Raw genomic sequence first — 22,697 nt, 5'->3', positions numbered from 1 at the left:
TGCCAGGACTAGCACAGCCTGTGTCAGATCTGCTTGGTCAGAAGTGAACCGAGAGAGATCCCCATCCCCTTCTCATAGCCTAATACCTCCACTGACAGGTGAGCGCACTAAGGAGTCTAATTGATGGTATTAACAGTGGTTTACAACAAAAACTGCTGTAGAAAATAGCTCGGGTACATCAAGCCAGCTAAACCCCGCCGATAAGGAGTTGGGTATTACATATTCAAAGGTCTCCAATACTTTTCGCCTGTCCTGTACAGCTTTTAAAAAAATAGGGCATTACCATTTGTTTCCAATCTACCTAGTTAAGAAACTACAAATGTTGTAAGCTGTCCAAAGTGTAAAACATTAAATAAAAATGAAAACCCCGCTTCTAGTCTCCTAATGAATGCTGCAAATAAAACCCCAAGAAACCCTCGTTATTTGTCATTCTCTCACCTCCTTTTGGGTACCGAGTGGTGATGTTCCTGTTCACAGGGATTAAATTAAACCTACGAGTTCCTACGGCGGTCTAAAGAACTTTACAATCGCTCTCTGGAAAACATTCCTTTGTCAGCTAGCAATCAGCACTGCACAAAATCCAGAACTAAATTCAGATGAAAAGGGGAAGTGTCAGGGGTCGTTTTGCCTTTTTTTTTTTTTTTTTTGTATCACACACAGATTGCAACATCCCTGCTTGAAACAGAAGCCAGGACTCCCTCCTGCCACACCAGCCTCAGCCCGTGGCTGCTGCTGCTTCAGAGCTGCCGCTGCGGGAGCAGTGCTGCAAGCACATCAGATGCTGATGCACTTCTCACTGCTGCTTAATCCCACGGCCCAGCCGTAGTCCGGACAGACTACCCGAGCAGCAGCTACCACCTTCCCTCCCTCCCAGCTCCAAATGACAGGAAAGGTCACTCTGCAGGGTGTTCTCCCAAAGAAAAAGCAGAGGTAATTTAAAAACTTCTTTTCTTTTTGCCAACAAAGCATCTTGTTCTGTTGAAGGGACAAGGAGGAGGGAATAAAGGTAAAAAGGGTGAGTGAAAGGTGTCATACATTAGCTTTAAAAAACTGTTTAGACCAATTATCCACACATCATCGCTGGATCAATACACAGGTATGCAACTATAAACCAATGTGCTTTGAGTATTTTTCAAGTATCTGGTATCAATTTTGTATAAAGATTTTGCGTAAACAAACTACTGAACAGATGAAAATGACTGCTTCTCCAAGTCTGAGATTAAGCTTAAAACTAAAGTACTCCAGGAGTCAGCACTCCGTACAGCACTAACAGTCTGCCAAATTAAAGGTTTGTGTATTCCAGAAGACCATGGGCTGGTAAAAACCTGCTGAGCAGGAATTAAGGAAACAGAAATAGTGTGCAATAATTAAAAACCAGTTTGCAGTTTGGGGGAAAACGTCTAAAATCCTGAATTAAAAAACACAAATGAAGTGAAAGCTTTTAACTGGTACACACTGTTCACACCTATATTTCAAGTTTGGAAACGCATATTTTCAAGCAGCAATACAAAAAAGTATCCATGAAGAATGCATAATCTCTGAAAAAATTATGAAAACATCCCTGCTACCATTACATTTCTAAATACAAAACTGACTACCATATTGTTGCTTCTGTGTAGCGAGAGAAGTTCATTTTCAAAACAGATAAAATTCAGTCTTTAGGTGTGAATGGTATGAATGACAGTCTCTTTTTTTCTTTTTTTTTTTTTTGTTTTAAATTTCTTAGTTGTTTAGGATCCTTAAGCATGCAAGCCTCGGAGAGGAAGGCCCGACGAGGGCAGGGTTGGCTTATGACATCCAGTTTAGGACAGAGCTGGGAAAGCCTCTGGGTCATCTACATCAGGAGCAGAAGCACTCGACTGGAAGAGAAACATCGGAGAGTTATTTTATTACCCTCAGCAGCACCAAGCCCTGACACATCCTTAGTCCCTCGCCCATCACCATGTCCTGCTGTCAGTGCTGCCCAGCTACCCCGCAGGCACAGCACCTTCTTTTCTTTTTCCTGAGAAGTTTGCCATGGGTATGTTTTTTAATTAAAACTGTCTTTAAGAGACATTGGAGAAATCAAGTGGGTCACATTTGCACATGATTATAGCACTAGATTACATGGTGCTTTTTTTTTTCCCCCCTTCTTCACAAGCCCCCTACAGGAAGCAGCAGCACACAACCACCAGCTCTTACTGATGGACACGACTGAAGTGTTACAGACAAGGCCTGTTCACAGCACAGATCAAGTTTCCCACATTTAACTTTCCTCATTCAGAAGCTGGTGGTTAATAGAAAATTTGTATCAATCTATCAGACAGTACCCAGAAATCTCCTCAGTACTTCCCTAGCAGTTTTTTTTTTTTTTAATTATTATTGTTCTGTTTTTAAAAGGCTCTGTGCCATGCCTGAAAAAACAGCACTGCAATGAAATTTAGAAAGGAAGCACTGGAAAATCATCTGCACTTTCCGCATGAGAAACGTGGAAAGGAAGGAGAGTGGAAAGAAAATAGTGGAAATTTCTGTAAACTTCTACATTTAACAGGACAGAAGTTAAACCATCCCGATAAAACCTGTGTCAGCAGCCACAGGTAGGACTAAGTCCCTGCAGAAGCAGCCAGGCCGCAGAGCAGAGGGCAGGCCGAGGCAGGCTGCCTGCTGAGGGAGGGGAGCTGCTCCCTGCAGCGGGACAGCCGTGCTCAGGGGTAGGGGAAGCGCCAGCAGAGATCACCAACCTGGTTGGGCGTGTGGATCACGTCAAACTCCTTCACCAACTGGAAGGAAAGGAACACCGTCAGCAGAAAAGTTAGCTGCAGGTCTCAAAGTGCTTAACTACTTCATGACAGCACCCTTCAAGAGGATGCCATGTTAGGGAGACGACTCAGACCAAAACCCACCCCCGTTTAGCATCAATTCCTTATCATTTTCCTGAACTGATCTTCCTGTGCTGTTATCAGGGGAGATTTTCTAACTAGTAAATCTAAAAGCTTAAGAGATGCAGCAAAGAGAAAGCCAGCATCCTGCAAGAGGCAAAAATGAACGAGCCTGGTTTGTGTGAAAGAAGTCAGGCCACCCAGCCTGAACTCATTTCCTAGCAGGCAGCAATTTGAGTAACTGCATTTATGGCAAGTAAGTGACCTGTATTTGGGAAGATCTTTCCCACAGCTGTCCTACAGCCCTTCAGCCTTACATGCTCTCCCCAGGCCCCCTGCAATACTTTTTCTGATCATTTCTTTAGGGCTTTAAGACTACAACTGGAAAAACTCCTGCACATTAGGAAAAATACAGCAAGTCCTACTTCTGCATGAATGCCCCTCATTTCCTCAAATTCGAGGTAGAGCACGCTGCCATAAAACTAGTCGCCTTCACCCTCAAAGGGTCACTGAGTACACGTGGCCCTGAGTGCATCCAAAACCTCCAGCACACCGTGGTTCTGCTCGGGCACCAACGGGAGTGTCTGACAGTGCTCAGAGCTGTCCACAGCAGTTATTTTTCAGGTTCAGATCCAGCTTTCCAAGGGGGGCCTTTTTTAGCCAACCTACTCCCCACTCTCCCCCTTTTTGTGTGTAGGAACGCTGCTAAAACCCTCCTCCTTTTGCCCCAACAGCAAACTAGTTCAAAGTCAGCTTGCAAAAAACACACGTTCTACTTGGTTTTAATGTGCAGCTCAATTCCTGAGTGATTCCCCCAGAACTAAAGACACCCAGGACAGCATGAAATAGCCCCAGTGTCATGTATGCTCCCCTGCAGAGGAAGCTGCAGCTACCCACCTTGTCAGTCCTGCCTCCGCGGCTGGCCCTGCCACCACGCCCTCGGCCACCCCGTCCCCCTCGGCCACCGCGTCCGGGGCGGCCAAGGTCTCCAAAGTTGATCTCCAGCTGGGACGTGATGTCGTTGGCGGGCTTACGGAAGTGGTGATCCATTACAGAGTCCTCAGCATGAGCCTGCAACGAGGGGTGTGAGTGAGTGAGAGCAACCACCAAGGAAATGTTTTCAGCTGCAGCTGCACTCTCACCAGAGCAGGGCTGCTACAAACCGAGCGGTACCACGAAGCGCACACAGGTCACATTCTCTGAGTTTAAGCACTCCAACAAAGTCATTTCACATTTTCAGGATATTGAGGGAAAGTCTAGAGCTCCTTCACAGGAACAAGACCAGGCTCACCTGAGACCAAACTGACTATGGAGCCAAAAAGAGCCCTACTTTCTAGCTTTTCACTTCCTCGCACCTCCTATCCTGAGGAATCTTTGGGTTCTGCCAATTCATTTATTTTTAAGTACTCAGCAATCCATCTTAATTTTGCTCAGCGAGTGGTTTACACTCCATTTGCCTCACTTTGTGTAAATATTTAAAGCAAGAGAGACCGCAAGGACCCCTTACTGTTTGTAGTAGCCACAACAGGCAGTGAGAAGAGGCACCACCACCCTCCAGATACTGTAACTGGGGTAACCAGCACATTTCTGCTAAAACAGAGAACCAGTCGCACAAATCACGCTGAGAAATGACTCCTGTGAGTCGTACCACCTCTGCCACGATCAAACAGCCTCTCACAGCTCGCTGGTTCCCAATGCATGAAGGATGAGAAACCCGAGCCCAAGAGCAAGGTGTGCACTGACCGGTTCCACCTAACGCCCTGGGTGCAGCTCGGCAGCACAGCCCTGAGCGCTTCCCGGCGGTGTGCGCTGAGCACAACAAGCACCAGCTATGTTTATTTCTCCTACTTTGCACAGGACGATTTCTCCGTCTGATAAGTCAGGTTTTGGCACTACAAAGATAAACAGAAGGCAGAACTGCCCGCACAGGATCAGGCTGGGTTTATCCTGCTGCCTCCTGCAAAGCCCACTCGTGGTTTTGGCAGCATCCCTTCCTCCCCTGCAGCCTCCCAGCTCCTGCAGCAGCAAGGGTAAGCGCCCTGCAATCAGGGGGGACACCTTTAATTACCACTTGTTGATCCTGCTTAAGGCAGCAGTGGATACAGAGGGGGCTGCAGCCCAAAGGCTGAAAGCTGCTCTCGGAGATGCCTCGGGTCAGCCCCAAGCACCCCGAAGTCTCTGCCCCCACGGGTTTATTATTTATTAACCCCTTTCCAGGCCCAGCTGTGCCCGTGGCCTCCCCAGCACCCCACAGAGGAGGGCCCAGGGACAGCTCCCACTCCACGCTGCTTCATTTCAAACATATCCCATTGGGGTATTCCAGGTAACTGCTGCTCCCTGGCCAATTCCTGGCCAAAGTCCCTGCAAGGCATTAAGATGGTACTTCCAGCTGTCTGGTAGTTCAATGACTTCCTTCTGAGAGGTGGTATCGTATCAGTGCCTTGGTGCAGCAGTCCTGTGCGTTTCCTTCCCTACACTGCTACTGCATAAAAAATTGACTGCCGTCTATCAAAACATTGTATTTTTACAATTTCACTTGGATTTAACCACTAAACCCAGCAAGCAGCAGATTTTACGTGTAACCTACGGAATTTTTTACCCCGAATAACTCAAGATGATGTAAAACACTAGAAGATGACTTGGCACCTCTTCCTCGTTCTCTTCCCTGTGTTGGGTGGTAACACACAGTCCCAGACACGCCACAGGACTGCTTATTGTGAATCAGCTCGGGAAGTATTTAATTGGCACACACTGAGGCTCTCAGTCGTGCTCTGATCTAGTAACTGATAGCTTCCTGAAGGCATCGGGTACTGCACGTGTGGGTCCCAGGGAAGGCTGTCGAAAATGTTAAGAACAAGCTGCTAACGGGAAGGGAGCCAAAGCAGAGAGATGGAAAACAGCAACAACAAAACGCAAGAGATTCATGACAGAAGCATTTGTGGTAAGGCTGGAATTCAGCTTAGTTAGGAGCAGAGGTACTAATTACGAGGAGTCCTGTGTGGTGCGTGGTGAGACAACAGGCATGGACAGAAGAGCTTCGTATTTGCTAGTTTTGTGACTTCTTCGCGTCAAAGACCTTCGTTTGAGAAGGGGCTCGGATCAAAACCCATACTGCCAGTTAGATATAAAGGATCAGTACCTCATTCGACTCCAGCTGACTCCCCTGCATTTCTGTCATCGCCTTTGTCTGATGAAAGTTGCGTGTCCACGCCCAAGTGACAAAAGAACAAGGGGAGAAAACAAAAGGGAGAGATGAGACTCAGCTACGCACAGAAACAACAGGTAACAAGGTCGCACGAGCTTGGGTACGGGTGGCACCGAGCACACGGGGCAGCAGAAGGATGAGAGCAAGTTGTGCATCCAGAAGGAGCAGAGGATGGACTTGTAGGGGGAGACAGAGACATCTCGGATCAGGAATAAGAAGTTGAATGCAAGCTGCTGGGAGCTCCCCGAGGCACAGAATTGCAAGAGCTGGTGGAGCTGGGGGCTGGCTGTGCTCAGAATAATTCCTGTTAATGGAACAAGGCTTTCTGCACGGCCTGGATTCAAGAGCGACTCCTCTCCGTGTTGAGAGGATGAACTATTTTCCAAATCACATTTCCCAGCCCTCCATTGTGAGCTCCTCTCTAAGGAAATGATCAGAGCAGCAAGAAAGCCTCAAGTCCCGGAGAAGAGGCCCAGTGCAGCAGATGAGCAGAGCAGCAACCGATGTACCACGAGGTGAATTGTTCCAAGGAACTTGCAGCGAACTCTCAACAAGTTTTAAGATCTCATTGGAGTTTGACTCCTTCCCATTTTTTTGTTCAGCTGCATCAGCAGAACAAAATATCGAAGACATTACGCCAGCTGCAGAGAAGGAGAAGGATCTCTTACGACGTGACCCAGTCTTCTGGAAGGAGGCTCAGCACACGAGGGCTGCCAGCACATATGGATTTGAAGTAGACAGCAAGAATCTGAGAGGGTATTAGGAGTTCACTGCACGTAACGTGTCCCTTTCTAGTAATTGCATGGCAAGGGGGAAAGAGAGGGAAGACCCAAGATACAGCTGAGCTTTTCAGCCCTCGGTGAGGAGCAGGAGGAGGAGGAGGGCAGCTCTTTCACAAGCCTGAGGCAGATGAGCAGCACTAGATCCCCACGTGCTTCCTAGGGCGTTCTCCCAGGAGATCTCAAGCTACAAGAAGAAGGGAGGTTCTTGCAACACTGAACTCCCAATTTCTCAGAAAAATCTGCTGGTACACATTGCGATTACTCAAGTACAGAAGTTTTGGGGCTGAAACCCAGAATTTACCTAAAAACCAAGTCACTTGCATGTGTCAATACCCTTCTTATCACTATCACAGAAGCCTTACACCAACCTCACCTCATGACTCAAAGGGATGTCCAAGAAGACGGAGAGCAAGAGCAGCGGATGATTAGGAGGCTTTGTTCCTAACTCCTCATCATTCCACCCTCTCAAACTCTTCACAAGAGAACTGCAGCGGAAGCTTTCCTAACACCTGTGTTTCAAGAACTGTCCTACTCTAAAATTCGCAGAAGAACACATGCTGTCTCCCAGGGGATCAGTGAACAATGAATTATTGAAGCGAGCAGAGACGTTTGCTGGATAGAGTCTGGAAGCTTCTAGATTTGAAGGCACTTTTGCTGGTACCTCACTTCTGTGCTTATACAGCAAGGAACAGTTAACTTAGGCAAGTTTTAAACATACTCAATTCATTCATACCAGAGTAAATTAACTGAATAAACCTCAAAAAGAACAACCTACTAATTACTGAAGTAATTTGATTACTCCTTCTCCTTATCTATTAACTGATTTATTTTTTGGATGGAGCTTTCCAGCTTTTAACTACCCAAGAACACAACCATCTTCTTACATTTGTACGTTTAAGAAAACACTGCGTGCCACTAACTGAACATCACACACATCTGCTCCAGAGACTGGAGCTGGGGGGAATTTCTGACACTCGCAGGATTCCAGTTTAATACATCTTGGTAAAGTCAGTGAAAACTTCTGTTCAACTTCATTGTCCTAGTACACAGCAGCACTGAGCCTAGCCCTATTTCAGAGAAAGCAGCGTTTTATGAAGATTTCAAGCACTAAGCAGCTTCAGGAAAATAACAGAACTACTGCACACAGTAGGAAAAGAAAATGGCATGGTTGTGGCAAACTCATTCTGAGTTCAATGGGATCAGAAATGGAGTTCTCATGGCAAAGTGATGAACAGCGCTTCCCATTGCACACCAGGCCCCAGCTTACAAGAAGAAAGTGACAAGGTGTAAACAGCAGAAATACACATCGGAAGACCAAACAGCACATTACTCAGTGTTTAGTTACTTCAAAGGGAGTCAAAACCATCTGCTGAACAGAGCCAAAGGCCATCTCAGATATTACAGAGTGTTAAAAGCAGGAGATTAAAAGGTCCTGACAGTTCTGGAACTGAATCCAGCTGCCATCGCCCTGCATTAGGGAACAGAGCTCTCAGCACCTCCCTCCCTCTGAAGTGGGACAGATGTGTCTCTCCTGGGCACGCTCACTATTTAAAAAGGGAATTATACACTTTGTAATGACCAAAATGAGTACGTTTGAGAAACTACAGTGTTAAAGTGATTCTACAGCAACTACGTGCAGTATCGCTGCAGCACACAAACATAATTCACCTGGTGGCTACAGGAACTTCAGAGGCAAATGCCACGGAGCGTTACAGAACCAGAAGCCACAAACTTCAGGCACCGAGGTGGCTGAGGCACCACCAGTATTTATTTCTTCAGTCTTACACAGAGGTTAGCAGGCAGTCTGCACGCTGAGTAAGGCTAACAGAACTGGGAACCCTTTTCAAAAAGCGAGAAAATTTACTTGTGGTGAACGAACTTCTGAAGAAATGCTCACCACGGGACAGTCCTTACGACATGACCCAGCAGCACTGCAGTCTCCACTCGGAGAGGTTAGGTTGTAGCACAGCATTTGCACATCAGCCTCAGGACACACACCAAACACAAGAACTAACCATTTTAGGAGCAGCTACTGCTGCACAGCCTCAACTTTACGATGAGAAATGTTATTCTCACTTGATAAACTTTCAGCACCAGGTCAGCCTGTTGGAGCAGAGCTTTCCCCTCCAGAAATATGCATTAATAGACAAGCCTAAACAATCTGGACACTAGCAAATATCGAAAATCACTTTACCTCCTCGCTCTTTGACTTGTGAAGAACAAATCCTTTTTTCCATTGCCCATCAGCACCCTCATTTGGTTTACGGATGTTGAACTCAACTTTTGCACGATCCTTACTTTGAATAGCTTTCCATTCGTCCAGGGTCATTTCCTTAGGACCTTCCTCCTTAACTTCTTCAACCTCATTCTCCCTGTGGTAAATTCACGGATACCATGATCATGACTTGGAATTCACACTCCATACACAGAGAATTCAAAAGCAGTTCCTAATCAGCACCAGATTATAATAACCACTTCCATTGTTATAAAAAAGCATTGAAATGTGTGTATTTATCTAAAACCCAATTCCCCCACTCTCACTGATGCTGTCTGTTCTCCATATTAATTGCAATTTTCTTTCCAAGTGTGGGAGCCCACCTTCTCCAACAGACTGTAATGAGTTTCTCAACCTTTTCCAAGACCTTCCTCACATTTCAAGTTGGACAGTGAGATGGAGCTTGTTCTTACCGTAATGTTCAGAATTTTATTTTTAATAATCAGCTTCCTTTATTCAAAGACAGTTATTAACATCCCAGGTAACCAATTTTTACTCTCAGCTAACTTGACAAAGCAAGCGCACACAACTCAGTGACTTGAGATGTATCACCTCATTGTAAATCCTCTCCAGCTCCTGCCAAAGAGCTATTTTTAAGTAAAACACAGCCACCATGTTCAGTAACAGATCGTGTTCCAACTATACAGGCAGTCAATCCTCTCGTCATTCTTCTGTGTGCTTATGCAACTCCATTTGATTTATAAGGTATTTTGACATTACAGAAGGGTAGTGTCACATGTGCAGCACAAACATCACAAAAGCATCAACTTAGAAGAAAAGGTTTTTCTGCAGCCATTAATTTTGATGTAATAACAAAGGGGTTTTACATCAAAATTACTCTATTTCAGATTTTTCACATTCCACAGAACAGAATCATTTTTTACATGTTACATATTCAAAAGCATGCTTATTGCTCGGTGCAAAGACACTACTCCTTGGTATTCCCCCTATTTTAATCCAGTCAAACATCCCACAGCTCTACTGAAATATTTAAATTAGCGATCCAAAATAGACAAACTGGAAATTAACCCGTGTGAAGATGCTTGTAAATGTAACTGTTGGATTGCTGCAGAAGTGGTATACTTGAAACCACAAAAAACACTCATTTTCTGCAGATCTGAGGAAGAAAAAAAAACACCAGAACTTTGCAGATGGCTGATCTGCACAAGGACGGGCTGGGATCTGTTGAAGCACCAGGACACTACTACTAAAGACCCAGAAAATACTGCATACACAGCCAATTTCGTATATCCAGATTTGTAACACAATTTTTTCCAGGACTAGCAAGTTTGTATTTTCTGACCAATGCTGAAGCTGTAGTTGCTTAAAAATTCTTGGGCTCCTTCTATTTACAGGACAACTTTACCCTTGGACACCCAGAACCTCAGAGAAATGACAGCATTTAGTGATGTAATTAAAAGAAATCACTTAGTCTCTACTGAGCAGTTGTCTCCCCTTTACCACTAACTGAGGAAATCAAGCTACAGATGACTGCACACCAAAAATTGTGGGCAAACAAGTATTTAATATACCCATTTGCCATCTTCTTTTGAATGCACCATAGAACACACATTAAAATACTGCGCTTCCCTAAAAAGCTGTATTCCTCCAAATGAAGTTCAGGTCCCACAATTGACCACTCTGCTTCTCTGAAGTTATTTGATTCACCCAGTCACTGGCTTCTTCTTTAACAGCGCCCAAGTGAAATGAGAAACAACTTCACTTCCCAGCTGCCCAGAAGCCAGAGAATGGAAGAGTGAGATACATCCCTGCTTCTGCAACACCTGCCACACTGTCTCAGCAGTTGTTTTGAAAAGCTATGTTTAAAGAGTTGCCTTCCACCATCAGAAGAACATCCTATCCCCTCTGCTTGGTTGTTCTAAGTAGTTATGAGTGTGGTTGCTTTTGGATTTGGTACTTGCAATTGCAATCCTGAGATCCTAAGCACATTACAACTGATTAATAACTAAATCTGAAAGTGACCTAAGAGCTTGTATGACATGAACAGAAACTTCAAGATAACTTCTACAGATGCAGATTATTTTTTTAAGAGACAGGTTTTCAGCTAGATTGTGATTCTGGATCTACTGAAGGACATAATCTGGATGTTGTAAAAGCAGAAGTAGGAAAATGATCAGAAGTTAAAGGCAAATCATCGATACCTTTGAAGCAATCAAAGAACATCTGAAAAAATGGGGCTACTCACTTATTTTCAGAGTCAGCAGGCGGATGTTCCTCTCCCTCTGGCGTTTCCTCAGTTACAGCCGACTGATCCAACTCGCTGTAATTACATTTTTTAAATTTAAAGTTCATCCCTACTTTAAACTATGCAAGATGAATGACTAGGTTCTATAGCACATAGACACAGCCTACTCTTCTTTAAAAATTGCTGCCCTCCCCACCGTTACAATTCTGTTTTCCATCTTCCCTTGTTTTACCCCACTGAGAAGCCCCCACTAACAACGTTGTTTTCACTGTAATACTTGGAGAAAAGTATGCTTAACGTGATAAAAAAGCTTTGAAAACTAGACTGTTCTTAGTAAAAGAAGTACAAGACAGCCCCCATTCCAAACTTAAAAAAAAAATCCCATTTTAGAAGTCGAAGCCATCTCATCCATTGCTAAGTTTGTAATTTTCTGAATTCTGCAAAGGCTTCTTTACTGGTTTACCAACATTTAGCAAAACCAAAGGCTAAAAAGCAGCCTTGGTTTATGTTTTGCAAGGTGTAGCAATTTGGATTTATTAACACAGTGCTAATTCTGATAAATTAGTGATTACTAACGTTAGCTCATCTTTGACGGTTCCCCAGTTGTGTGATCCACTGCCACCACGCTTGTCCTCATGCTTCAGGCCGCTGAAATGTGAATGTGAAACAGAACTAACAAAACTGAGTTAACATTATAGTGTCCAGATACAGGAATTCAAAGGCAAACTTAAAAACGTAATTATTGTAAAGAACAGCCAAAGAAGCAGTAGAAAAAGACTTACGATCTATCGCTGCCACTATGTCTGTCAAATTCACGCTTGCCACGAGAGTCAAACCCATCTCCTCTGCCCATGCCACGGCCACGGCCACGTCCTCTTCCAAGTCCACCACGTCCACGCATAGGTCGGTCAAGAATGGGTCTAGATGGAACAGGCAAACTGCAGTACTTCACCACCAGGAGTTTATGACACGGTTTTTAAGGTTTTCTTTTTTTCATCTAGTGAGGATTTTATTAACTTCTCCTTTGATAATTACTTTTTGTGCTTATGTCAGGACTCTCAACTTCTAAGGAAAAATTGCCTCCCTGCATGGCGTGGGCTCCCTGGGGGCGGTTGGTGCCCCACGCCTGGCGGGGTGCAGGAGGTGTTTGGGTGATGCCCTTGGGAATGTGATGGCCTGGGGGTGGGCATGCAGCTGGGCTGTAGGGTCTTTGGGGGCCCCTTCCAAAGGAACCCATCCTACGTACAGTCTACTTTCAACACCAAACTATCACACTGACCAAACCCACCTGCAGTCTGCATTGTACAATCTGGAAGAGACACTCCTCTGGGTTACTATTTGCATCTTCTGCCCACTATTCCAACCCAGTGTTTGTGTTGTGTCACACCACTAGCTGATGCCACGATTTCCACTCATCTCAGGCTCACCCAAATTTAAAAGTATTTTAGCAGTGACTATTACACGACACTTTGAACACCTGAGCCATACGATGGCTTCATCACTTCCAGATCCGAAGCCACTGCAGCCAAGGTGTGAACACCTACACAGCCAAACTTGCGCTGGCTTGAAGGCAGCTGTATGGATTTAAGCAACAGCCGTAAGAGCAAACATCTCAGGCTGCAGGCAAGAGCTACACTTGAGTTCCTCTTCTCCTCTCTGAAATGGATTGTGAGGAGTATGGTGGGTACCCAACTGATTTAAGTCATGCCTCCTGTTAAACCAACAGAACTGTTCACATTACGTGATTCCTGGTCTAGAACTCGAGCCACATTTGCCAATAAGGTCATGCAGAAGGAAAGAGAAGTGTTTTGACACAGGCTCTTCTTGTGACTGACAAATCCAATTCAAAATATTAAATTTTGAGTGAAACAGTGGGGTTTGTTTTTTTTTAAGCTTAGTAGCAGAAGATAGGACAGCCCCGCTCCAGAATATCACAAAGTTCCTCCTCACACAAGAGAAGTTCTTACTTATCAACGGAAAATTCTCCTCCTTCGCCCTTCTCATCAGCAGGTTTATCAAATCGGCGCTCGCGAGGAGGTCGCCGCTCCGGTCTCCTTTCGATGGGCTTGCCTTCCCCCTGCTGCTGCTGCTGCTGTTGCTGCTGCTGGTCAGGCCTCCTGCCAATGCGCCTTATCCCTGAAACATCAGGCAAAACACATCAGCAGAATGCGGAGCTGCTCGGGGAGAGATACTGGTTGTAGCACTGGGACTGTAAGCAGGAATTCAAGTTTTTCTTCTAGCCCTGTGACCACACAACCATCGGAACAATACCTTTATAAAAAGGTCACTGCAGACCATTTGACTCTTCTACTCCACGTTTTTAGGCAATCAAGCTGCATTTTGTACGAGTGTACGCTCTTACAGTGCTGCAGAAACCAAGACCTGTCAGAGCACACACACGTTAGTGACCTGTGTTAAGCGGCCAGCTTGCAGAGGGTCGAGACAAGTTTTGGTTTTCCCTGAAGGGTATTTGGGTACTTCTCAGGCAAACCCTGGGCTTCTCCTCTGGTAGGCACCAAAGGGTCAGCAACTTCACTGCAAGCACATCCCCGTGACAGCCACCTTGCTTCATCCTAACGCTGCCCGGAGATATTTGTGGCCAGCAGGAGGACCCAGGCAAGGCACCCTAAGGAGCGGCGAGCCCCCTACAAAAGGGGCTGGTCACTAAGCGGGGCGCTGCCCCACACTGCCCCACGTGCTCCAACACACTCCCCTGGCTGCACGCTTCTTTTGAGGTGTGAGAGGGCTCTCGCACAGCTTTCTTCTCCACTCGCCTCCCGACAGGCCTGTTCCACAGCTCTTCCTGCAGAGCACTGCCACTCACTCCTCTCGTTACACTGCCATATTTCCAAAACGTTTAGGGAAGAAAAACCTCCCCAAACCGCCTCCCACTCCGGCTGCCTCGAGAAGCGCGAGCTATCTTTTAAATTTTAAAAAAAGCCACTTTTTAATATTCTCCAAGAGAGAAGTTCCTGCCTAACAAGCAATGCCGTGTTGGGTGGGGCCCCAAAAGTTGCAGCTGTAATGATATCCAAGCCAACACACCCAGATGAACAATGTCTTCCTCACCTTACAAGCTGTACTTAGCATGAAGTTTGCATGACATGCGCTGCTTTTAGGGAGCCCTCGCTCCCCGAGAAACACGGGGGGGGGGGCTAAATTTACCCTGAGAAGAGCTCTGGAGCTGAGAGGGACCATTTTATTCGGAGGCACAGGCTAGCAAGGGAAGCCAGCAGGCCGGTGGCAGACGGGAGGCACGCTGCAGAACTGGAACGAACAATCCACAGCTTTCAAATTTCAAGCTCTGCACTCACAAAAACCTGCTTCCAGGGGAGCCTCACCAAAGCGAGGGATCTTTTTGTGAGTAGCACCAAACTTTGAACTGGTATCCCACTAGCCAAATCATCTGCACCTCTCCAGAGCAGGGCAGTGGTTTGGACAGAAATATATTCACTCAGAAACAAACCCCGGCACTGCCATGGCACCCAGCACCTTGCCAGATGTGACCACTGTCTCCTACAACAAGCAGAAATTTTCAATCCGGAAAGTGAGTCTTCACTCCAGCACTCCATACACACTGCTGCAGAAGCAGGTCTGATTTTCTCTGTTTCATTGCTATAATAAGCCCCAAAATGCTATTTTTTTCCACCGTAATGTAGTGTTTGCTCTTGAAAGTAAACACAAGAACTGGGAGGTAAATATGAACAACTCGTCCTACCAAAAAAAACCAAGCCCTCGCGTTCTGTTGTGGCGGCCAAAAACACTGCCCATGTTTCAGGCTTGCCTCACGAGGGCTAACGCCATTAATCTGCATCTGACTAACATTTACAGAGAACGCAGGCTTAGTAAATTGCCACTTGGGACAAATTACTGCATTCCTCACGGGAAAAAAGCTCTCGAGTGTCACGCTTTAAAGTACAAAACATCCACAGGCAGCGAGTGCTGCAACACAGCTCCCAACTTCTGCTTGTTGCAGAGCGGTTTGGGGTTTTTTACAGGTATTGCTTTGCACAGGAGCACGTTTTTACGCTGTATTAGAAAAGTTAAGGCGTGGCGGGAGCCGTTTGGCACCATGGGAAGGGCAAAAGCAGCACCACGCTTCCACGCAGCCCCATGTTCCGGGCTGGGGGCATTTCTGTGAAGATCAGGGGACTGAACTGCAGTTAGAAAACCAGCTCCTTGCCTGCACGCTGAGTTTTCCCAAGGCTTTGGCACAGCCCGAGGGCCCCAGCAGCTCGCTGGGCGCCGCGGCCGCGCTGCCCGCCACGGGAGCACGTGGAGGGCCGACACCTCCTGCTTGTCACACAGCGCCCTGTCACAGCCCTCGCTGCGCCCTGGCCGTATTTATTTACTCTATTTACACTCTGATTGCTTTTTTTTTTACACGGAGAGAAGGCAGAACTCTCTGTCTCACCTGTCCATTGAGGCCTGCTGGCTTCGCAGCGCCGTGTGGGCGCACGGAGCCCACCCCCACCCCCGTGGCCGCACAGCATTTTGTAGGGGAGCTTCTTTAGGGCGTGCTGAGCCCCGTCCCGAGCCGTGCCCCCAGCCCCGAGCCCAGCCCCAGCCCCGGCTCCATTTTGGGCGCCTCGCGGGCGGCCACGTGCGGCGGCCCCGCGGGGCTCCAGGGGCCGGGCCCTGCCCCAGCAGGTGCCGAGAGAGCCCCGCTCCCAGCCCCATTCCCTCAGGAGGGGCCTCCAGCAGGACCCCAACCCCATCCCCCAACCCCAAAACCAGCAAAAAATAACAAAAAATACCCCAAAAGCCGCGTCCCCTTTGTGCTGGGCCCTCCCCCGTCCCCGCTCACCCTCCTTGCGCAGCGGGGCTCCGGGCTGCCCGCTCCCCTCCTCACGGCGGTCGGCGGCGCCCCCGGCTGAGGCGGCGAAGGGGGGCAGCGGGTTCTTGCGCTCCTTCTGCGACTCCCGGCGGAGCTGCTTGGCCGCGCTGCCGGCTCCCCCGCCGGCTCCCGCCTGGCCCGGGCCTCCGCCGCCGCCTCCCGCCCCGCCGCCCGCGGAGCTGTTCTGGGCCCCGGCCGGGCCCCCGCGGGCCCCGCCGCCCCCTTGGTGGCCTCCGCCTCCGCCGCTCTCTTTCCGCCGCGTCTCGGCCGCCCGCAGCACCTCGAAGGGATCGGACTCGTCATCGAAGAGCTGGTCGAAGCGGTTGGTGACGACGCAGCCGAAGCCCTCCTGCAGGTGTCCGGGCATGATGGGCCCCCGTCGGCGGGATCCTGCTGCGATGCTGCCGGGCCCCCCCCTCCGCGCCCTGCCGCCTGCCGCACAAGATGGCCGGCCCCGAGCAGACGCGCTTCTCTTCCGGCGCCCGGCCGCATCCGGGCACCTCACCCCGCGCGGGGCCGCTCGGGACTTGGAGGCGGCCCGAGCCCGCCGCCGCCCGCGCCCGCCCGAAGGACTACAACTCCCAGCATGCCCCGCGCCGCCTCTAGATTTTGGGGGGGGTGTCATGGCGGTGCCCCCCCACCCCCCCCCTTGGGTCGCCTCAGGGAGGGCGGTGGGGAGCGGGCGCTGCTGAGGGGGCTCCGCGCGCAGCCCCAGCCCCGTCCCAGCAGCGATTAATTTAGTCAAATTCGAGGCCCTGTCAATAAACAAACCCAAAATCTGGAGTAAAACGCCACATTTTTGAACATTTTTGAACGCGCTGTGCCCCACAAGTGCCACAAAGCACCTGGACATGCAGACACTGAGTTGGGAGCCAGGCAGGCTGCAGCAGAGCGCCATTCCCCATACACCACCCCACTGTCCCGTAGGATTTGTCACTGGAATGGCGGTCACAGCAGCTCTGTTCTGGTGGTTTTGCAAGGACCGTGCATATTTCACCTCCGCTTGTTGTACTGGTTCCATGCAAAGAGCTCTGCACCCTAGTGTCTTCTACCCACCTAATAAAATCCCACCGTACACAAAGCCAGCCAAGATATATTCAGTATTCCTATTGCTCTGAGGGGAACGTGCCCCAGTCACGGACCCACACATCGCCCTCAGACATGTCCAGAGGGAAAATTGTGCCCAGGGAGCAGCTCCGTGTCCCTACAGCCACCCTGCAGCCCCCTAAAAACCTTTGGGGACAGTGGCATGGGTGCCCTGGGTACCCAAGGCCTCCGTGTGCTGTGATAAACGTGTCATTGAATGCAACTTCAGTGACACTGGTTTAAGAGGTTTGCTGCTATAACCAATAAAACTTGTTGTTTCACAACCTCGAAAGATTTACCTCGAGCTTAGAGGTACAATATTTCCGTCTTCCGTTTACAATTACGTTCTTCTAATTAGCAGATACAATTAGAAGACAATATCAAGTTGTCAGAAAAACAAGATGGTAAATATTAGCAGTACTAATTAGTCGTTAGTTCTTTTTATACTCAGTGGAAATTATAAACATCCTGAAAATTAAAACATGGCACATACTTGACATCTCCTTCTAAAGTACTTTATTTCTCTACATATATTTTTTTCTAAAATACATGTTTTCTATATGTCAGAACCTTGTGGTACCTGATAGTATAATTGTGTTTATCCCCATCAAGGATAATATTTCGAATATCTCTGAGGAAGCCCCCCTTGAAGCTCCGGATCTCTCGCATTAGAAGCTCACGCTGTTCTTGGGGTATTTTAAGTGATTACCGCAAATTAAATCCTCAGAACTCACTATATTTTCCTCAAGCAAGCCTGTTTGCGTTTGGAATGAATCAAATACCACCAAATGATACGTGCACATAATTAACAGTCAGGGCAGAAGTTTTCTGGAAAAAGCTGGAACCCGTTTCAGCATCCTGCTCCGTCACAGGCACCGAGCCTGCGTTGCACCACGTACATTTTATTAATAAAATCCAAACATTCGCACTCAGAGCCTTGAAGCACTGCTTGCCAGATGGCATGGATGGCTTTGTGGTTGTACGATGGCATTCGATTACACAAATGGATTTCTCAGTCACCTGCCCGTAGGATTTTTCACTCGAATGGCAGCCACAGCAGCTCTGTTTTTTGGTTTTGCAAGGACCGTGCATATTTCACCTCTGCTTGTTGTACTGGTTCCATACGAAGAGCTCTGCACTCTATCTTCTAACCACCTAATGAAATCCCACCGTAGACAAAGCCAGCCGAGATATATTCAGTATTCCCGAATTTCCCAAGTGAAGTTATGGCCTGATGGCTTTTGAGTCACACCTTGAATCAAGCACACACAAAACCGATTCAAAATGCTTTAATATAAACTGAAAAATAAACCGGCTATCGTGTGTACAAGCTCACCGACAGCCAGATGTGTTTATTCCACACAGCAAGAAGCCAAAGTTGGAGGGTGCATGGTGGGAAGCCGCGTGCTTCGTCACACACTGTGCTTGCACGTGGGCATTTGCAATAAAGAGCCCTAATTACCAGCCATGCGGGGGCCAGTTTTCAGGCGCTTTGTGTTTGAAAAGCAAATTCATTGATCGGTGTTCACAGTGATAACTTCTGCCTCTCTGGACAGGCACACCCAGCGCAGCGCTGCAGAAATCCCAACCCAGATGTTTACGTGGCAGCTCCCTTCTCCGGCCTTTCCTGCTCAGGGCTGCACCTTGAGGTTGTGCATCACCCCCCGGAGAAACACAGAAGTTGTGAAGGCCTCAGGTCCACGTTTACTTGAGGACTGTTTGAGGACTGTGTCCCTCAAACACAAAATGAAGGAAGTCTTGGGTCTAACGAGTGGCTGTGAGCTGCAGAACCGACAGGCCGGGCTGCCTACACCTGGGGAGCTCTGGGTGGGCTCCGAGGGCTCGCTGGTATCTCGCAGAGGCCAGAGCGTTGCCCTCCTGCGAGGGCATCAGCTGCACCCAGCTGCCTGCTGCACAAGGCTGCCGGGATGATAAGGCTCCCCGAAGCGCCGCTGCTCCGTCAAATCTGCTGGGCAGCGGGCTCAAAAGAGACCAGGAGGGGGGCTGAGGCTGGGGTTTGGGATTTCTTGCTTCCCTAGGAAGCTTGGCCCACACATATTTTCTCCTGGGCACAGACAGGGAAAAAGAAATTGGGGGAAAAGGTGGTTTTCTGCTTGCCTTTTTTTGGGTGGTGCTGCCGCAGATAAGCAGGGCCGGCCTCCAGCGCAGGGCGAAGGGGCAGAACCAGGCAGCTCGGCACAGCCAGCAGCAACCACGGCCAAACCCTCCACATAGCACTTTTTGGAGAAACAGCCCCAGCTCCCCTGCAGGCCACGGGCACAGTTTGCTCACACGTACGGGGACAGGCACATCCCTCCGTGCTCCTGCACACAGCTGGCTGCTGGAGGCTCCTGCCTGGGGGATCGCAGCTCCCCACGTCCTGGTGCTCAGGACGGGGCTGATGGACACTCAGGACATAGCTGGTGACAAGATTTGGGGCTTTATGATTCTGTCGACGTCAGCTGAATGACAAAATTTGCAGCTGGAGGACCATTTCTGCATGCTCGGTGATGCCCAACTGCAATCGATCCTGAAAATCTGAACCACGGACAGCCATAGCCTGGGAATTAAATAGCCAAGGACTATTAGCACGGCACTTCTGCTTCTAATCAGGGCTGTAACTTTTATGTTACGGCTTCCAAATCGCCGAAACCCCACTTGGCAGTCTCAGGACGGTCATTTCGTTAGCGCTGTTTGCTGATGCGGTCGTTAGAGGCTGATTGAAGCACTCACAGGCGGCTTCCAAGAGCTGGCATCAATGTCAGGATGGCAGTGCTGGGTTTTGGGGGAGCACAGCCTGATTTTATCCACTATTGCTCAGCCCCAGCGCAGAACCAGCGCTCCCAGGGGCTGCGGGTGCTATTTGTGGCCGGGGCAGGCAGCCCGAAGCTGGCCTATAGATAACCCAGCGAGGGAGCTCCTGCCCAAAAGAGGTTCGGCGTGCGGTGTGACACGCTGCACCCAGGCTATTTTCAAGCCTTGCCAGCAGCTGTCGGCCGTCTGCTTATGAAGCAAGAGGGGGAAACGCGGCAAGTTCAGGGCAGGGGGAGACGAACCCGTCTGGGTCTTTGTCCCATCTCCGAGGTGCATTTTTCCTGTTTTTTTTTTTTTGTTTTTTTTTTTGGCTGAAGGACATTTACAAAGCCGTGCTGCTGGTTTTCTCCAGATGCATGCACCACTCCCCACCAGAGCACACAGCACGCCGAGCAGGAGGAGGTTGTTCAGGATCTCTTTGAGGTGGATCTCTTCCCAGGCCGTACAAAACGCTCCAGTTTCTCATACAAAAAACCATGACATTTGCTTCTGAACGAAGTCAGGTACAGCCAGGACTAAAAACAGGACAGAAAACTTCACATACCACGTAACCATGGCACCACAAAGTACCTTCAGCAACTTTCTGCTCATTTTTTCTGCTTTGTTTTCACCGGGTTTTCGACCTGCTGCATGAAGACGCCGACTGTCCAAAACGCATTGCACAACTCCAGCAGGGACAGCTCGGGGGGTGAGGTGTGACGGATGGCCTGCTGGTGGCAGGTCTTGTGGGTGAAGAGATGGGTGCTGGCGAGTGTGAAATAGCAGAGGGTGGAAGAAAACCAAGCAGCCTACCTGCGTCTAATTTTTTGCAATTAAAAGAACGCTGCATTAACTAAGAGGCACCTGCTGCTGGCTCACCGCGGGGAATACAGCAGGCAGCACGCACACAGAGCACTTTTTATGGAGATGTTTGCACCAGTGGATTTGTGGCACAGGGCTTCTGATTGGGATAAAGTCCCAGAATGACACAGCGCTGAGCAGGGCAGCGGGGATGGCCAGGAGGGGTCCGGCAGGGCTCAGGAAAGCTGCATCGCACGAGCAGCACCGCGGCTTTGTCCTCCCGGATATTCTGCTCACTTCAGCACGGCTCTGGGCTTTTTTTTCAGAGCAGAAAAACCAGCAGAGTCATTATGAGGAGGGCTGTAAACACGCGAATAACAACACCAAGTACGTGCACGGAGGAGTAAAAAAGGCCCATCGAAATGTGCACCGGGCAAGGGAACAAACCCTGCGGCCGCAGAGCTTTGCCTGCACATTCAGCCAAGCTCTTCCTTCCCTCGAATCCCAAACAACCTGCAAAGAGGGAGTTCCTCCTTAACAGCAGCCAAGGTAAAAGGTATTTTTAGCTCCGAAAACGAGCGCTGGAACAGTCAGAAGCAGAAGGTCAGGGAGCCCGAGCGCTGCTTTTATCAGCCCCCTACGTGGGGTTCGCTCCTGCCCGCCCTGCTCTGCGCTGCTCAGAAGATGGAAGAGGGGAGAGAAAAACATTTCCTCCGAGATCTGCAGAGCATTGGTGGGGGGGAATTAAAACCCACAGCGGTGGGGCGAGCGGTGCCGTGGGAGCCCAGCCCGAGCACGCAGCAGGCGCAGCACCCACGGTGCCTCTGTCACTGGGGAAAAGAGCAGGGAACGCAGAGGTGCCGCGGCGAAAGGGCCGGCAGCAGTGCTGCGAAGCCCAGGACAAGCCAAAGCAAATCCTGCAGGCTGGCGGGTGGCTGCCCGGGCAGAGAGCTGCTCTTCCCTGCCGGCTGAACCGGCCTCCGCGGCCACGGGCACTTTCCCATCGCCACGGCTGCTGTTCTGCAGGAAAAAAAAGCAAGCACATTTTTTTATTTTGTATTTTTTTTTGCAGGGCGCCGCGTTGAGCAGCACCACTTCCAGCCCAGCCCGTCCCGGCTGCGTGCTGGTTGTGGAGCCCATGGCTTCGTGAGGCGTCCCCCTCCCCATCCCCAGCCTGCCTGCAGCCACCGAGCCTCGCAGCCTCCAGGCTCCAACCTCGCTGCCTCTCCGTGGAGCCCTCTCCGTGGTGCAAAGAGAAGGGACCTGCTGGTTTCGCCGTGCCAACATCTCACCCGGCTCATTCCTGGTTGTGCTGGGAGCGTGGCACACCGCAGCCTCCAAAAAATCCCCTCCTTAATGTGATGGAAAAAGTCCTCCCAGCCCAGCCCCGCAGCTCGCCCTCCCACCACTGAGATTTTTCCTAAAAAGCAGCTCAGACTGACCGCAGGACCTTTGCCCCAGCCCAAAACCCCGCCAGCACAACCCTGGCACTGCCTCCACGCGCTGCTCCCTGTGGGGATGAGGACGGCGCACGGGCACGACCCACAGCCCCCCGTGTCCCCCCACACCACCCCCAGGCCCCTTTTTGATTAAACCAAACGGTGCAGGCGGCGTCGGGAGGCCAAGGGAAGCCCTCTGCCATCCCACGTGGTGATCCTGGGAAGAAAGCGTTGCACTTGGTGCGTTTCTGGGCGTTTTCCTGCATTTTGCCACTGGCAGACCCGAGTTTCGAGGCCGCCCTCCCAGCCGGAGGAGGAGCGAGGGGAGGACATGCAGCACGTTCGGGCTGGGGAACGGGGAGCAGAGATGAGCCCTGGGTGCCCGTGCTGGTTCTGGGCACCACGGTGTGTACGT

The 22,697-nt window shown here is 49.4% G+C and overlaps 1 protein-coding gene across 7 annotated transcripts; it reads right to left on the bottom strand.

Annotated features, from left to right (window-relative positions):
• Window positions 1–1,439: 1,439 nt before the first annotated feature.
• On the bottom strand, window positions 1,440–16,661 carry SERBP1 (SERPINE1 mRNA binding protein 1). 7 transcript variants are annotated; one of them, XM_068689744.1, is made up of 10 exons: window positions 16,134–16,661; window positions 13,294–13,462; window positions 12,109–12,264; window positions 11,903–11,998; window positions 11,327–11,401; window positions 9,040–9,217; window positions 5,998–6,045; window positions 3,756–3,929; window positions 2,721–2,759; window positions 1,440–1,859 (listed from the first exon to the last, which is right to left on the bottom strand). In XM_068689744.1, the coding sequence occupies exons 1-10, from the start codon at window positions 16,528–16,530 to the stop codon at window positions 1,803–1,805; spliced, it is 1,389 nt and encodes a 462-aa protein (XP_068545845.1). In that variant the 5' UTR covers window positions 16,531–16,661; the 3' UTR covers window positions 1,440–1,802. The 7 variants fall into 7 exon arrangements, with proteins under 7 accessions (XP_068545845.1, XP_068545847.1, XP_068545846.1 ...); XM_068689746.1 differs by having other exon boundaries at window positions 11,903–11,974; XM_068689745.1 differs by having other exon boundaries at window positions 12,109–12,246; window positions 16,134–16,660.
• Window positions 16,662–22,697: the final 6,036 nt, after the last annotated feature.

This window comes from Anas acuta, chromosome 8, assembly GCF_963932015.1.
Source record: "Anas acuta chromosome 8, bAnaAcu1.1, whole genome shotgun sequence".
Taxonomy (NCBI): Eukaryota; Metazoa; Chordata; class Aves; order Anseriformes; family Anatidae; genus Anas; species Anas acuta.
The sequence above is the reverse complement of the archived record's forward strand: the minus strand, read 5'-3'. Positions and strand labels throughout refer to the sequence as shown.

What these genes read in the sequence shown, in the direction of transcription:
- SERBP1 (XM_068689744.1), bottom strand. Translation starts at nt 16,530, where the DNA reads ATGCCCGGACACCTGCAGGAGGGCTTCGGCTGCGTCGTCACCAACCGC. An exon ending in ACCGTCAAAGATGAGCTAAC is followed by an intron (nt 11,402 to 11,902) that starts GTTAGTAATCAC and finishes ATGTAATTACAG; the next exon opens with CGAGTTGGATCAGTCGGCTG. An exon ending in CCTGCTGACTCTGAAAATAA is followed by an intron (nt 9,218 to 11,326) that starts GTGAGTAGCCCC and finishes AATTTACCACAG; the next exon opens with GGAGAATGAGGTTGAAGAAG.